At 47.1% G+C, this 14,780-nt stretch overlaps 4 protein-coding genes and 1 non-coding gene across 5 annotated transcripts; 2 read left to right on the top strand and 3 right to left on the bottom strand.

The window, feature by feature from the left end:
* Positions 1–2,076: 2,076 nt before the first annotated feature.
* On the top strand, positions 2,077–3,010 carry DFJ58DRAFT_749540 (uncharacterized protein). The gene is made up of 4 exons (XM_041387663.1): positions 2,077–2,149; positions 2,204–2,408; positions 2,459–2,749; positions 2,803–3,010. The coding sequence occupies exons 2-4, from the start codon at positions 2,393–2,395 to the stop codon at positions 2,826–2,828; spliced, it is 333 nt and encodes a 110-aa protein (XP_041237528.1). The 5' UTR covers positions 2,077–2,149; positions 2,204–2,392; the 3' UTR covers positions 2,829–3,010.
* A 1,861-nt stretch (positions 3,011–4,871) lies between these two features.
* DFJ58DRAFT_816326 (MFS general substrate transporter) lies at positions 4,872–6,701 on the bottom strand (the record flags this gene model as incomplete). Its single annotated transcript, XM_041391746.1, is given in 15 exon segments — positions 4,872–4,944; positions 5,016–5,083; positions 5,134–5,151; positions 5,215–5,246; positions 5,298–5,355; positions 5,419–5,555; positions 5,597–5,613; positions 5,663–5,759; positions 5,813–6,165; positions 6,209–6,291; positions 6,330–6,331; positions 6,347–6,424; positions 6,473–6,521; positions 6,574–6,602; positions 6,660–6,701. Coding segments are annotated over 10 exon segments (928 nt in total), but the record flags the coding sequence as incomplete, so codon positions are not given.
* A 3,240-nt stretch (positions 6,702–9,941) lies between these two features.
* On the bottom strand, positions 9,942–12,348 carry DFJ58DRAFT_917425 (major facilitator superfamily domain-containing protein; the record flags this gene model as incomplete). The annotated part of the gene is made up of 15 exons (XM_041395531.1): positions 9,942–10,073; positions 10,158–10,241; positions 10,316–10,388; positions 10,454–10,521; positions 10,572–10,589; positions 10,650–10,681; positions 10,733–10,790; positions 10,854–11,046; positions 11,096–11,192; positions 11,246–11,598; positions 11,645–11,729; positions 11,782–11,859; positions 11,907–11,955; positions 12,098–12,111; positions 12,173–12,348. 14 exons carry the CDS (start codon positions 12,346–12,348, stop codon positions 10,174–10,176), a joined length of 1,362 nt encoding a protein of 453 aa, XP_041237526.1. The 3' UTR covers positions 9,942–10,073; positions 10,158–10,173.
* Positions 12,349–13,064: 716 nt separating this feature from the next.
* Positions 13,065–13,950, bottom strand: DFJ58DRAFT_816305 (zf-CSL-domain-containing protein). Its single transcript, XM_041391745.1, has 3 exons — positions 13,700–13,950; positions 13,392–13,650; positions 13,065–13,340 (listed from the first exon to the last, which is right to left on the bottom strand). The coding sequence occupies exons 1-2, from the start codon at positions 13,880–13,882 to the stop codon at positions 13,486–13,488; spliced, it is 348 nt and encodes a 115-aa protein (XP_041237525.1). The 5' UTR covers positions 13,883–13,950; the 3' UTR covers positions 13,065–13,340; positions 13,392–13,485.
* An 88-nt stretch (positions 13,951–14,038) lies between these two features.
* Positions 14,039–14,111, top strand: DFJ58DRAFT_t141. Its single transcript has one exon. It is a non-coding gene; the product is annotated as a tRNA-Thr (tRNA).
* The last annotated feature ends 669 nt before the right edge of the window (positions 14,112–14,780 follow it).

The raw sequence follows: 14,780 nt of genomic DNA, 5'->3' as shown, positions 1-14,780 counted from the left end.
GAGTACTGCAATCAAGTCGGTGGAAGGCAGTCGTATGAAGCTAGCCTGGCCTAGCTACCCAGAGGGCCAGAGTATTAATCTCGGAGACTCGGAAGGAAGATGTTCCTTAGATGATGGCATCACTTGTATTGTGGCTCGGGCGCTCAAAGAGTTCACACAGTGTTACCCTTCCTCCATCATGGATCCTTCAGAGTTGAGACAGAATTTCAAGCGTTTCCGAATCCTCATCATAGGAAGAGCGAATGCAGGAAAAACCACCATCCTCCAGAGGGTCTGCAAGACACGGGAGAACCCAGAAATATATAACAGCGCTGGGGAAAAGGTACAGTCCATGATACCAGTAGTGACTAGGATGATGATGATTGATCGATGGACATCGGAAATCAGATCGATCTCGCTGTCTTGATGGCATCTAGAGAGGTAGGGCTTGTTCTTCGTTGTTAGTAATATAACTTGACGAGTTTTTAGCGCGGAGTGCATGATATCGCGAATGAAATGGTGTTTCGAAACAACCCAGGATTCGTCTTTCACGATTCACGCGGGTTTGAGGCAGGAGGAAACTCTGAATTCGACGAGGTGAAGGACTTTTATCGCAAGACGTTCTAAGGAGAGACGTTTGAGTGATCGAATCCATGTCATATGGTACTACGTTGGTCAATTTTTAGCGTGTTATCTCACATCTTTGGTATAGGTACTGCATTCCAATGGATGAGGATGGGAGGTCTTTCACGGAAGGGGAAGTCAAGTTTTTCTCTCAGTGCGACACTGGAAGCGGTAAGTTTTTGAATCTGCTATCGTTTATCTTCGACTGATTTACAATCGTCAGTTCCAGTAATAGTGTTGTTCACTAAATTCGACGCTCTATATGACGATGAATTTGCCGAGCTAATAAGTCAGGGAGTATCGAGAAAAGATGCTGAAGTGCTGGTCCCCCAACATGCCAAAGAAGCATTTGCCAATGGGCCACAACTGAAGCTTTTGTACAACCGCAAGGGCAACCAACGTCCTCCAAGATGTCACATATGCCTGCCTGGTATGTCGACTATTTTCTCGAGCTGCTAATAATCAATTTGTTGCTTATCTTCGCTCTCGGACATTTAGATATGGATAAGGACGATGCAGACTGCACGCCACTTATCGAACGCACGGCGGAAACTCTAGATGACGATACGCTCAAACAGCTGTTTGTCTCAACTCAGCGGACTACCCTGGAGGTGTGCATGAGATATGCAATCAAAGGGTAACTTCTCGAACCTCACTTATCTGTGACGAGAGATAACTCACTGTGTATTGAGGTCACTTGCACATCATCTCGACTCCACCCAGGCAATTTCATCGCGCATATTTGGGAAATCCGATCGCAAGATTGTAAACCAGTTGGGTGCATGGTTTCCATACACTACAGTGAGATCGTAGAAATTTTTGAAAACTCCTCTCATTTATATCTGATGGTTACTTGTAGATAGTACGTCTGATCATCTCTACCAGCATGCTGACCTAAGGTATTGCTGACCCGTCGACAGGATGTGAGTGTGTTGATCCTCTGTTGAGCTCGAACCTTGCTGGCAGAACACGTCGCTGATCCCTTGACAGTCTGTGAGTGTGTCGATCCTTTGTCGAGCTCGAGCCTCGCTGACCGAACGCGTCCTTGATCCCTTGACAGGATGTGAGTGTGTTGATGAGCTCGAGCCTCGCTGATCGAACGCATCCCTGATCCATTGACAGGGCGTGAGTGTGTTGATGCTCTGTCGAGCTCGAGCCTCGCTGACCGAATGCATCCCCGGTCCCTTGACAGTATGTGAGTGTGTTGATGCTCTGTCGAGCTCGAGCCTCGCTGACCGAACGCGTCCTTGATCCCTTGACAGGATGTGAGTGTGTTGATGCTCTGTAGAGCTCGAGCCTCGCTGACCGAACGCGTCCCTGATCCCTTGACAGTCTGTGAGTGTGTTGATGCTCTGTCGAGCTCGAGCCTCGCTGACCGAATGCATCCCCGGTCCCTTGACAGTATGTGAGTGTGTTGATGCTCTGTAGAGCTCGAGCCTCGCTGACCGAACGCGTCCCTGATCCCTTGACAGCGCGTGAGTGTGTTGATGCTCTGTCGAGCTCGAGCCTCGCTGACCGAAACGCGTCCCTGATCCCTTGACAGTCTGTGAGTGTGTTAATCCTCTTTCGAGCTCGAGTACTGATGTGTTGATAACGACAGTACGCAAGTAGATTTATCCTCGACCATTTCTACCTTTTGATCGTGATTCATCAGCGTTACCCTCCCCGAAGATGAGGAGATGTGGTCCATGCTACGATTTTCGGCATGTCCCATTGCTCACAGCTCATCCACATAATTCTCATCTCAAAGGTCTACTAGCCCTTTGGGTCATCAACCTTGGACAAAACTATGCAGCTTGGATCTGGTGAGATTTTATGCCACATTGCAATGAGTCTGCTTATTTTTGATCATAAGCTGCTGTTATAATCTTCGAAAACACATTTTGTCTTTGGGAACAGCGACGACAGCATAGACTTTTGGATCAGCAACACCCTCTTGAGCTGGAGTCTGTTCGTCCTGTTCGCGTTGCTCTTCAGCAGTACATAGCGTCTCCCAATGCAGCTGCTGTCAGGGAAGCTCTGAGCTCTGCCGTCCACACATATGAAGCAGGCTTCTCTCAGTGGATACCAGGGTCGACCAAAAGCTCTCAGAAGAAAGCAGAGTTAATCAATACAATCATTGAAGTTGTTTTACAACACCGCCTGCGTATGTGATATGTGGTGCAGTTGTCGCAGCCCCGCTGATGTATTCATATTCAGCAATACCTGAAGTCCAAGCAATATGACGATATTGAGCTCAGCGGATTGCGGTTTCTTGGTTGGCTGATGGCATGTCCGTGAAGGTGGTCAAGGAGGTAGAACTGTATGAAACTGTTGAAGGGGGTCTCTTCAATGTAATAAGTAATATCGTGTCTGGGAGTTTTGCCAATTTTGCCAGTGCACCAAATGCCAGTCGTGCTCACTTTTACACCCTGCCAGTAGACATGCAAGGCGCTGAAAGCCGTGGTTGACACTTACCGTGACGCACTGAGGCAGCAGGACTGGACACCATAGAACCTCATAAAAGAGCCTCGCCAGTGTGATGGTGTCGCAAAGTTGCACGGCACCAACGAAGCTGATCTGCATCACGAATGGGATGCTCTGCTTCTCAACTTCTTCTGACTTATTCTTGGCCAACGGAATGTGTTGTGTAGTGACTGGTTCATACGCCAGGCCAATTTGATTCTAACTATTCGGCTACTAGGCTAGAGCAACAGCTCTCAATCTTGTTTCCGATGACTCTTCCTTTGCGACACGAGTACAAATGTTGCTGGCGCCTATGAGAGCCTTTGTCACAAACGACAAATGTCTCTCCTCCCTACCACAGGTATATCCTAGTCGGGAGCAGGCTGTGGCAGCGCGACATCAAGCACCTTCAGTGTTGTGAAGATCTTACGCGTCGCTGTGTGAGTGGGAATTCTGCTGAGGCGATTGCATATCATTCCTCTAGGAATATGAGTACTGGAAAATGTGATGCCATCCTTGTCATTCTATCTTCCAGCGTTGCTACTGCGATGCTCCAGTATATATCTAGTGTCAGCAAACAGAAAGCTTTTGCATACAGGCTCTAAAACCCAAGAAACTTGACGCGAGTGTGGAAAAAAACTTCATACCAGGTTGAGAAGACCGTCGGGGAACACACGCATGAGTTTGTAGAGGTGGTGCAAGGTGTTGGTGTTGTTGGTGTTAGAGGAGGAGGTGCCGAGCTACGCGAGCAGCATAGGTGATATGTATTGAGCATATGATTGCTTGAATCTTGTTGTTGATTTTTTGCAGTATGGTTGGACTTTGTTACAGATATTTTCAGACGAGACGTTCCATATAGACAATAGTACGTAGTACTTACCAGATACGGGCGGAAGTCCGAGGATCTTTGGATAGAAACTATCATTCAGATACCCTCACACTTCAGCATTTATCGAAAACGAGTCGGAGGCCAGCCGCCGGTGCTCCAATGGCAAAAGAGCCTCGCCAGTGTGATGGTGTCGCACAGTCGCAAACTTGCACGGCGCCAACAAAGCCGATCTGTGTCACAAATGGGATGGTCTGCTTCTCAACTTCTTTTGGCCTATTCTTGGTCACCGTGACGGGTGTTGTGCAGTGGCTGGTTCATACGTCAGGCCTATTTCATTCTAACTATTTGTCTACTAGGCTAGGGCAACAGTCGAACTTGGCTCTCAGTCTTGCTTCCAATGACTCCTCTTCCTTTGCGACACGAGCACAAGATGTTGCTGGTGCCTACGAGTCTCGAGAGCCTTTGTCACAAACGACAAATGTCTCTCATCCTTACCACAGGTATATCTGATAGTCGGCAGCAGGCTGTAGCAGCGCGACATCAAGCACTTCAGTTTTCTGAAAATCTTACGCGTCGCCATGTGAGTGGGAACTCTGCTGAGGTGATTGCATATCATTCCTCTAGGAAGGAGTACTGGAAAATGTGATGTCATCCTTGTCATTCTATCTTCCAGCGTTGCTACTGTGATGCTCCAGTATATATCTAGTGTCAGCGAGTAGAAAAGCTTATACCAGATTGAAAGACCATCGGTCACAGCCAAAAAACCACGTCCTGCAAATCGCTTCAGGTCCCCTCCTCTCGCATATCGGAATCTGATCGAAAGAAGTTGCACAGCCCGTTCATTTATCATCTTGATGGCAATCAAGCGACCAGAATATTTCCAAAAATACGATGAACCTAGTGGAAAGGACCTGCCACTCCCAGTGTTATTGGCCAAGTACAAGAAGAGGGATAAGTCCTCAATTCGGCAGCCATGAGCCAGATGAAGACTTACCTAAGACGCGCTGCCTTCTGAGAAACATATATCGCATGATGATAAAAACCATGGTACCAGTCAGTGAAACTATCTGTTATGTAGTTGATTTGATTGGACTCGATGTGAATTCTGGAGAAACAGTGGTAGTGACGGTCGACTCACCCCAGAGAACAGACCCGGTATCCACCAGGTATAATGCGACGTTAGCAGAGCGCCGGATATAGGTGTTCCTGGATCAAGCGTTAGAATTCGACGCAACAGACGACACCATTGCACTCACCAATCAAACTTCCGAATCCTATACAGTGATCCCGACAGGTTTCCTTAACATGGAAGCAACAGTAACATTGATAATATTTACCAAGAATAAAGAGACAGATGCCCATCCGCGCACTATGATCCAAATAAGATGGTTAGTACGTTTAAACATAAATGATCACTTGCCCAAGCTCAGAGAGGTCAGGCGTTAAAGTAGCTATGAGTGGAGCCCCCATCGCTGTGTCTACATGCAATGGTGAACCCATCTGAAACTTGCACACCAATGATAGCAGAAACAATTACTTACTCAGCCCTGCAAAATAGCCATAAAGCACGCCAAGCACAACGACGCTAGCCAGGCTACTCAACCCAATCATACCCAAAATGAGCACACCGCACGAAATCGACGACATTATGGTTAAGTTCATGAACACCCGTGAATGCCTCAATGAACCCCGACGTGAGTCGCCCTATAAAATTAGGACCCATTTAGAATCACTAGCTAAAGATTCTGTCAGCAGACGAATAACTTGTGTAGTGCTGGAACCCACAGAGTAAAACGAGAAGTTAATGCTGATACCGTGCTTGATAGTGTCGAGTTGAAAGAAGAATAATGGGTAAAAGAAAGCGACTTGGAAAAGAAAGCCCCTGCAGGATGGTTAGTTGGAGGAATTCAAGAGAAGGTGCGTAGTAGGTCTCACCCTGCTATCAGGAGAATAAATGGTATGTCGTGAATACATTTTCTACCTACTACAATACAGTTCACCGGTGTCGCCGGGGGATCAAGGCGAGTTCGCATGCACAGACATGCAGTTAAGAGAAATAAGCTGATCAACCCTGCGCTTGCACGGATGCCATTGGCGAAGCCAACAGGGCCGTTGAGGAGGTTATTGAGCATGATCGGATGGATGATGGCACCTAGGGATGAACCCGCAGCGACGAACGTCATAACCAGCGTGCGTCTTCGTCGGAAATGATGCGAGACTACAGCTATGCTAGGGATATGCATGAGCCCTGTTGCGATACCCAAGCCTAAGCCTTGAGAGATAAATATCTAAAACTGAGTCAGAGAACGATATTTTTAATAGGGAGGTTACCTGGTAGTACTGATCGGGTTTCGACAAAGACAACATGAATAGGCAGAAACTCTGCAAAAACGATCCGACAATCATGAGATGGTAACTAGTTAAAGCTTGCTGAGTATCATCGAGAACCTCCGACATATCTACACTCACAAATACCCTCGGTCGTGCAGTAAACCTGACACGAGGCCCAAAGCAGTTATTAAAAATGCGCTCATGCTCCCGATCCATCTACAAGCCTTGAAGATACCTGCTATGAAAACGCAAGTAGAAACTCACGATATAGCAGACGACGTCTCATTCGTCAGGTAATGTTGGGTATAAAAATCTAGAGGGTAATAGATTGAATATTCTGTAGTTGTTTTTGTCTACAGCAATACCTTCATAGACACCAAATGAAGCGGTATACCTTTTAATCTGAGTCAGTCACAAAGCCATTTCCTGTCAACACTCGCACCAGACTCACCCAAACCCACAAAACTGTATCAGAAACCTGTGTAGACCGAGTCAGGGCCAGACCAAAGAGTTCGAGTCTTCTTACGCTCCAAAAGCAGTGGCCCAAGCTGCCAGACCACCTTCGGGACACTCATCCGGGTTTGAGGGAGGGTCCCAATCCTTGGAGACTCGACATGCTTCGGATGTCTCTGAGCCCTCTTTGTCCTCCTGGAAGGCGGCCCCTTCTGTATGAACCGTTCGAAGCTCAGATTCGGCTGCCATCCTGCGCTGGGAGAACTGACAATGACAGCAAGTACAGTACTTATGTATTTATATGCACGCACCCGATTATGACCGTATGTCTGCCGAGTCGGGCGACCAATGCGGCAAACGTCAAATGTCGACTTTGGCGGGGTCTATATGATGAGAATTTGCAAACATACATTCTTTCGGGCCGAGCCAACGGTCGACCCTTGAAAAAAAGAAGGCCTGATAAGAACGGCTATTGCTGATCCAAGGTGGAGCGTAGTCCATGGTAAAAACAACCCTGATCCTGGGGTGGTGAGTGGGAGCTGACGTTTATGGACCTCCGGAAGGAACAAACGCTCGAATATGGAGGTGGTGCGAGGTGTTGGTGTTGTCAGTGTTGTTGTTCAAGTTGTTGGAGGTGCCGTGCTACGCGCGCAGCTTAGGTGTATGTATTGAGCATATGATTGCTTTAATCTTGTTATTGATTTTTTGGAGTATGGTTGGACTTTGTTACAGATTCAGATGAGACGTTCCATATAGACAGTACTTAGATACGGGCGGAAGTCCGAGGATCTTTGGATAGTGACTGTCATTCAAATACCCTCACACTTCAGCAATTATCGAAACCGAGTCGGAGGCCGGCCGCCGGTACTCCAATGCGGCTCTAATGGAAGTAGTACCCGTGTATACATCATGACGATGTGATGAACATGAGTAGAAGCGGAGATTTCAAAAATATCTTCGCAGTAACAGTTGCATCATTGGACCAGGAAAGGCGTGTGTTGAGCCAAGGCAGAGGAGGTAGTGTCATTAGCCGGGTCGTGGATGCGAACATCGGAAGTTTGTAACTGCTTTCGGGCTGGAGTTTAGGCGAAGGGAACGTACGTGTTGGTGCACCGTACATGGTGGTGTGAAGTTGAAAACTGCAACAGTCTAGAGTCCGGTGTTTTGCTTCTGTTTGTATTTTTGACTCAGCACAATTTCTGGTGGTACGTACCGTCACTACCGTACTGCTAAACTGCACATGCTGCAGCTTTCAGCCTTTCACTGTTCCAATCAGTATCCTTTTGGCTGACACTTCTCAACATACATGTATCCTATTATACTAGGTTATACGTGTGTTGATGAGGTGCAAAGCAATTTTCCCACTGCCACGTCTACGCATCACGGACATGCTTAAAGCGCTGACTTAAAAAGTACCAATGGTCGGCACTTTCGGAAATAGGCTGCAATGCATTATCGACCCTAGTGACTTCCAAATGATTCCAGTAGGATCCTCCCAAACGACCGTACCCCTACATATTGCAAACGACTTGGACAGCGTAACACTGCCTGGCAACACGTTGACTACCAGCCTCGGAAGTATAGCCTGGCGGCCACTACGCTCAGACACGCTCGCTTCAACAATCTTAGGGAATTTGACGAGATCGTAGGCCAGTGGTATATTGGTTTCGGCTAGGATGAACTCGGACTACATCTATTTTGCATGAATGCCATCCGTGTCTGGTGCTGTTGATTTATACTCCTGGACTCACCCTGTCGGCGATGGGGTCTTGGGGGACTCCACTTTCTGCCCTGCACGGGATCCGCTTGCTATAGTCACTTCCCACTCAGACATGTGAGTAAACGTTTACATCTTTTTGCCCAGTCCATTCGTAAGCTGAACTACAAGGGCAGTCATAGCCATGCATACGACATGTTTACAACGAACGACGCTCACCCCGACGCAGCGAAACCATTCCTAAAAATATTCGACATTGACCATACTGGTCGCGACAGATCCCGATTTCCTTAAAGTTTAACATTCTCGGAAACTGCATTAGTATGCTACGTTGGAACCTTGTAAACAACAAGGACATGGTGATATGGCCGGGGACTACTTCCAAATATGGGTCTGGAAATCCAAGGCGGACGACTAGGTAAAGTATCACTACAAGTTGACTTCGGTTAGAAACTAAATGATATCACCATTCACTCCTCGTCTTTGTCAACTTTCATGGGACCTTTTACCTTCATGTATCGGAGCCGACGCCCGTGCAGGCTGGGAAGGAAACAGACACTTGTATCTGTACCTGTAAAGGCAGGGTGTTCGTGTTGGAGGAGACCTACGTGCGTTGATTTTCGGACTATGCTTTTACAGATCCAGATCAGACGTGCTACATATGTACGACGTTGACGGTACTCAGTTCAATCTGTGATGTGACTCCGACCCACAAGATGTTGCTTCGTACATGTCATACCTATCCTTCGAATGCCACCATCTAGCCTACTGATACGTCCTTACAATATGTAGATGTAGCAACGAGCACCATATGATATCCTGCAGTTTTGCACATTTTTCTGATGGAGGTGCACCAAATAAATTCCAATTGAACTTGTTGTGACCGGTTGACTTCGTTCAAGTCAGACCCTCGTGCTCCTGACATTTTATCAACACAACACAGCGTGTCGCGGTGTCTATAGCCCCTATTTATTGTTGCTATGACTGCTTGTTTTATCGAGTCAAATTGACCCTCGTGAGTGAATGCTTATGCTCTTGACATTGTCAAAACGTCAGGTGCAATCACTCCTGTTGGTCGAGACTTGTAACATAACGCAGTTCGAGTCATGAATCCAGATCAGTGACTCGTAGGTCATATTTGTAAAGGCGCTGAGGTGAGACCGCTATCTCTCCCATAAGCTGCGGTTATAAAGGGCCTGGCTCGCAAGATACGAAGTTAAACGAATTGGAAAACAATATCGATAAGTCGGTAGGGGTGATTTCACTGATTTGAAGACAAATGCGGCGGATATCGGAATGATGGAATGGATATGCGTATCCTTCAAGTTGTTCCCTAAGATGTGAAGGAAACTGATTCATATCGATAGTGAGCTATAGCGAGTCGTGATAGGGCCTATGTCCAACAGAGTATAGGCCCACTAGTGCTGAAGATGAGCATTAACTAAGTTTATGGATACTAAACAATGTACATGCACTGATATTGTAATTTTAATGTGCCGTAGAATGTCATCCAAGACTGTCTGCAGCGATGATCGACAGGGAACGAGCGAGGAGATTAATCTCTCATGGTGCTGCTGCAACAGCCGCCGCCGACGGCTCAGATAGAGTAAGCTTCTCAAGAGCATCTTCGAACTTGTCGGCATCACTATCGTCATCTTCCTCCTCACTCTCTTCACTTTCCTCCGACGCAGACCCCTCGTGATCTGGAAGTTCGTATCTTCAAAATCAAGCTGCCACTCTTGTTTGTACATGTCGCTGAATTAGATTCACATGACGTACCGGATCGTCGACAACTCTAATGATCAGACTGCAGCTCGGACTCGTCGCGATATCCTCGCAATTGGCAAGCTGCTTGCGAGAGATCTCGAAGCGGTTGCCAAGTACAAGAAGAGGGATAAGTCCTCAATTCGGCAGCCATGAGCCAGATGAAGACTTACCTAAGATGCGCTGCCTTCTGAGAAACATGTATCGCATGAAGATAAACGTCATAGCACCAGTCAGTGTAACAATCTATCATGTAGTTGATTTGATTGGACTCGATGTGATGGAGAAAATAACAGTAACGGTCGACTCACCCCAGAGAACAGACTCGGCATCCACCAGGTATAATGCGACGTTAGCAGAGCGCCGGATATGGGTGTTCCTGGATCAAGCGTTAGAATTTGAAGCAAGAAACGACACCATGGCACTCACCGATCAAATTTCCGAATCCTATACAGTGATCGCGACAAGTTTGAATATCATGGAAGTAACAGTAATCATAATATTCACCAAAAATAAAGAGACAGATGCCCATCCGCGCACTATGATCCAAATAAAATGGTTAGTACGCTTAAACATAAATGATGACTTGCCCAAGCTCTGAGAGGTCGGGCGTTAAAGTAGCCATGAGTGGAGCTCCCATCGCAGTGTCTACATGCAACGGTGAACTCATCTGAAACTCCCACACCAATGATAGAGGAAAAAATTACATACTCAGCCCTGAACAATAACCATAAAGCACACCAAGCACAACGACGCTAGCCAGGCTACTCAACCCAATCATGCCCAAAATGAGCACACCGCACAGAATCGATGACAATATAGTTAAGTTCATGACACCCGTGAATGCCTCAATGAATCCAGACGCAAGTCGCCCTATAAAATTGGACCCATTTAGAATCACTAGCTAAAGATTCTGTCAGCAGACCAATGACTTGCGCAGTGCTGGAACCCACAGAGTAAAACGAGAAGTTGGCGCTGATGCCGTGCTTGATAGAGTCGAGTTGAAAGAAAAATAATGGGTAGAAGAAGCCGATCTGGAAAAGAAAGCCACTGCAGGATGGTTAGTTAGACGAATTCGAGAAAAGGTACGTAGTAGGTCTCACCCTGCTATCAGGAGAATAAATGGTACGTCGCGAATACATTTCCTAGCTACCACAATATAGTTCACTGGTGTCGCCGGGGGATCAAGGCGAGTTCGCATGCACAGACATGCAATTAAGAGAAATGAGCTGATCAACCCTGCGCTTGCACGGACGCCATTGGCGAAGCCGAGAGGACCGTTGAGGAGGTTATTGAGCATGATCGGATGGATGATAGCACCTAGCGATGAGCCCGTAGCGACGAACGTCATAACTAGTGTGCGCCTCCGTCGGAAATGATGCGAGATTACAGCTATGCTAGGGATATACATGAGCCCTGATGCGATACCCAAGCCTAAACCTTGAGAGAGAAATATCTAAAACTGAGTCAGAAAACGATGTTTTTAAATCAGGTGAGGTTACCTGGTAGTACTGATCGGGTTTCGATAAAGACAACATGAATAGACAGAAACCCTGCAAAAACGATCCGGCAATCATGAGATGGTGACTAATTAAGCTTGTTGAGTATCATCGAGAACCTCCGACATATCTACACTCACAAATATCCTCGGTCGTGCAGCAAACCTGACACGAGGCCCAAAGAAGTTATTAAAAACGCGCTCGTGCTCCCGATCCATCTGCAAGCCTTGAAATACCTGCTATGAAAACGCAAGTAGAAACTCACGATATAGCAGACGACGTCTCATTTGCCAGGTAATGTTGGGTATAAAAATCTAGAGGGTAATAGACTGAATATTACATGCGCATATGCTTGTGTTTGTAGCAATACCTTGATAGACACCAAATGAAGCGGTATATCTTTTAACCTGAGTCAGTCACAAAGCCATTTCCTGTCAACACTTGCACCAGACTCACCCAAACCCACAAAACTGTACAAGAAATCTGTGTAGACCGAGTCAGGGCCAGACCAAAGAGTTCGAGTCTTCTTACGCTCCAAAAGCAGTAGCCCAAGCTGCCAGACCACCTTCGGGAAACTCATCCGGGTTTGAGGGAGGGTCCCAATCCTTGGAGACTTGACATGCTTCCGATGTCTCTGAGCCCTTTTTGTCTTCCTGGAAGGCGGCCCCTTCTGCATGGACCGTTCGAAGCTCAGATTCGGCTACCATCCTGGGCTGGGAGAACTGACAATGACTGGCAGCAAGTACAGTACTTAGGTATTTATATGCACGCACCCATATGACCGCCGAGTCGGACGACTAATGGGGCAAGCGTCAACATGTCGACTTTGGCAAATTGGCAGGGTCTATATGGTGAGAATTTCCAAACAGACATTCTTTCAGGCCGAGCCAACGCCCAACGGTCGACCCTTGAAAAAAAGAAGGGCTGATAAGAAGGGCTGTTGCTGATCCAAGACGGACCGTAGTCCATGGTGAAAACAACCCTGATCCTGGGGTGATGAGTGGGAACTGACGTTTATGGACATTCAGAAGGAACAAACACATGAGTCTAGAGGTGGCGCAAGGTGTTGGTGTTGGTGTTGGCGTTGGCGTTGTTGTTGGAGATGCCGTGCTAAGTACGCGCGCAGCTTAAGTGGTTTGCATTGAGCCTATGATTGCTTTAATCTTGTTTGAAGTATAGTTGGACTTTGTTACAGATTCAGATCACACGATTCATATAGACTGCTGTAGTACTTAGATACATGACGGCACGTTTTATCGAGTCAACTGACTCTCGTGAGTGAACCCAGGTGAACGCTCGTGCTCTTAACATTGTCGAAGCGTCACGTACAATCACCCCTGTTGATCGCGACTTGTAACATAACGCAGTTCAAGTCACGAATCTAGATCAGTGACTCGTAGATCATATTTATAAAGGCGATGAGGTGGAATCGCCATCTCTCCCATAAGCTGCGGATTAAAGGACCTTGTATCTACCCAATCACAAGATACGACGTTAAACGGATTGAGAAAAATTATCGATAAGTCGGTAGGGGAGATTTCACTGATATGAAGACAGATGCGGCGGATATCAGAATGATGGAATGGATAAGTGCGCCCTTCAAGTTGTTCCCTAAGAAGATGAGAAGGAAACTGATTCACATCGACAGCGGGCCATGGCGAGTCGTGACAGGGACTATGTCCAATAGAGTATAGGTCCGCTAGTACTGAAGATGAGCATCAACTAAGTTTATGGATACTAAACAACGTACATGAATTAATATTGTAATTTTAATGTGCCATAGAATGTTGTCCAGGGCCGTCTGCAGCGATGATCGACAGGGAACGAGCGAGGAGATTAATATCTCATGCTGCTGCTGCAACAGCCGCCGCCGCCGGCTCAGATAGAGTAAGCTTCTCAAGAGCATCCTCGAACTTGTCGGCATCACTATCGTCATCTTCCTCCTCACTCTCTTCACTTTCCTCCGATGCAGACCCCTCGTCATCTGGAGGTTCGTCTTCAAAATCAAGCTGCCGCTCATGTTTGTACATCTCGCTGAATAAGATTCACATGACGTACTGGATCGTATACAACTCTAATGATCAGACTGCAGCTCGGGCACGTCGCGACATCCTCGCAGTTGGCAAGCTGCTTGCGAGAGATCTCGAAGCGGTCGCCGCAGGGACACGGATAGTGGTAGACACCTTTTACCTCATCCCATGCCATATCTTCAATTTCAATCTCATCGTAATAAGCCCCCATATCAATACTGTGAGAGAAGGGTCCGTTGCTGGATAGCCGCTGGTTGACTAGTCGACGGTCTAAGTTCAACGTTGTGCGTCTATGACTCTGCTCCTGATCCGTAGCTCCCACGCAACTTTTAAGGTTCAACAAGTGGTGGTCTTGGCAGCCGTTAAGTCCCGTTTAGCTCAGTTGGTAGAGCGCGTCACTAGTAATGACGAGGTCAGTCGTTCAAGTCGGCTAATGGGAAGTCTTTTTGTTGTGTTTCCACTGCCATTGCAAACGAACCTTGCACTTAAGTTTCATCGCGTCATCTCTAATTGTGCCACAAGACCCGGTAATGTAAATTCAAGACGTATCGGGCTATCCTTGGGCTATCTAGACTAGCTGGCCTCATAGTTGACCTAATATACATATAACATGACTTGTAGTATATACTATATAGTTAAGGGTATCGATATATCAGGTATACTTATAGCTCAGCACTTAGACCGGGGCGGCCACATTGCGCGGGCCGAGGAAGCATCAACCGTGCGTTTTTGAGTTTGACATAGTTGCACTTCCCTTTTTCTTGGCATTTGCATGACAAGTACTATCAGCACATCCCGGGCCTGGAGGTGGTGAGCATGAGCCTAGGACTTGGAGCAGGCAAGGGTGCGTTGCGGGGCTGCTGGGAGACTTGAGTTGGAGGTGTCGCAGAGAGATCTTTGACAGTCGGACCCGCAGTGGAAGCTCAGGTGAGTTTGCTGTGTTTGGATTTTCCACAGCTTTCCGCGTGACGCACTGCCTAGTAGCACCGTCAGTGGGATGCAGATACAAAAATATCATTTCGATCGCCCCTGCGGTACTACCGCTTGCTTCCACTTGTGACTTCAAGTCTCTGTACTTCATTTCATACGATAATACTTACTGCAGTTAA

This window comes from Suillus subalutaceus (genome assembly GCF_016647625.1).
Source record: "Suillus subalutaceus strain FC151 chromosome Unknown DFJ58scaffold_177, whole genome shotgun sequence".
Lineage (NCBI taxonomy): Eukaryota > Fungi > Basidiomycota > Agaricomycetes > Boletales > Suillaceae > Suillus > Suillus subalutaceus.
Note: the sequence above shows the minus strand (reverse complement) of the source record. Positions and strands in the feature narration are given on the sequence as shown.

Coding starts and splice junctions, on each gene's coding strand:
- DFJ58DRAFT_816305 (XM_041391745.1), bottom strand. CDS start 13,882: ATGGGGGCTTATTACGATGAGATTGAAATTGAAGATATGGCATGGGAT. Junction 13,651..13,699: donor TTAGAGTTGTATACGATCCA/GTACGTCATGTG, acceptor CATGAGCGGCAG/CTTGATTTTGAAGACGAACC.
- DFJ58DRAFT_749540 (XM_041387663.1), top strand. Junction 2,750..2,802: donor TGTTTTACAACACCGCCTGC/GTATGTGATATG, acceptor ATTCATATTCAG/CAATACCTGAAGTCCAAGCA.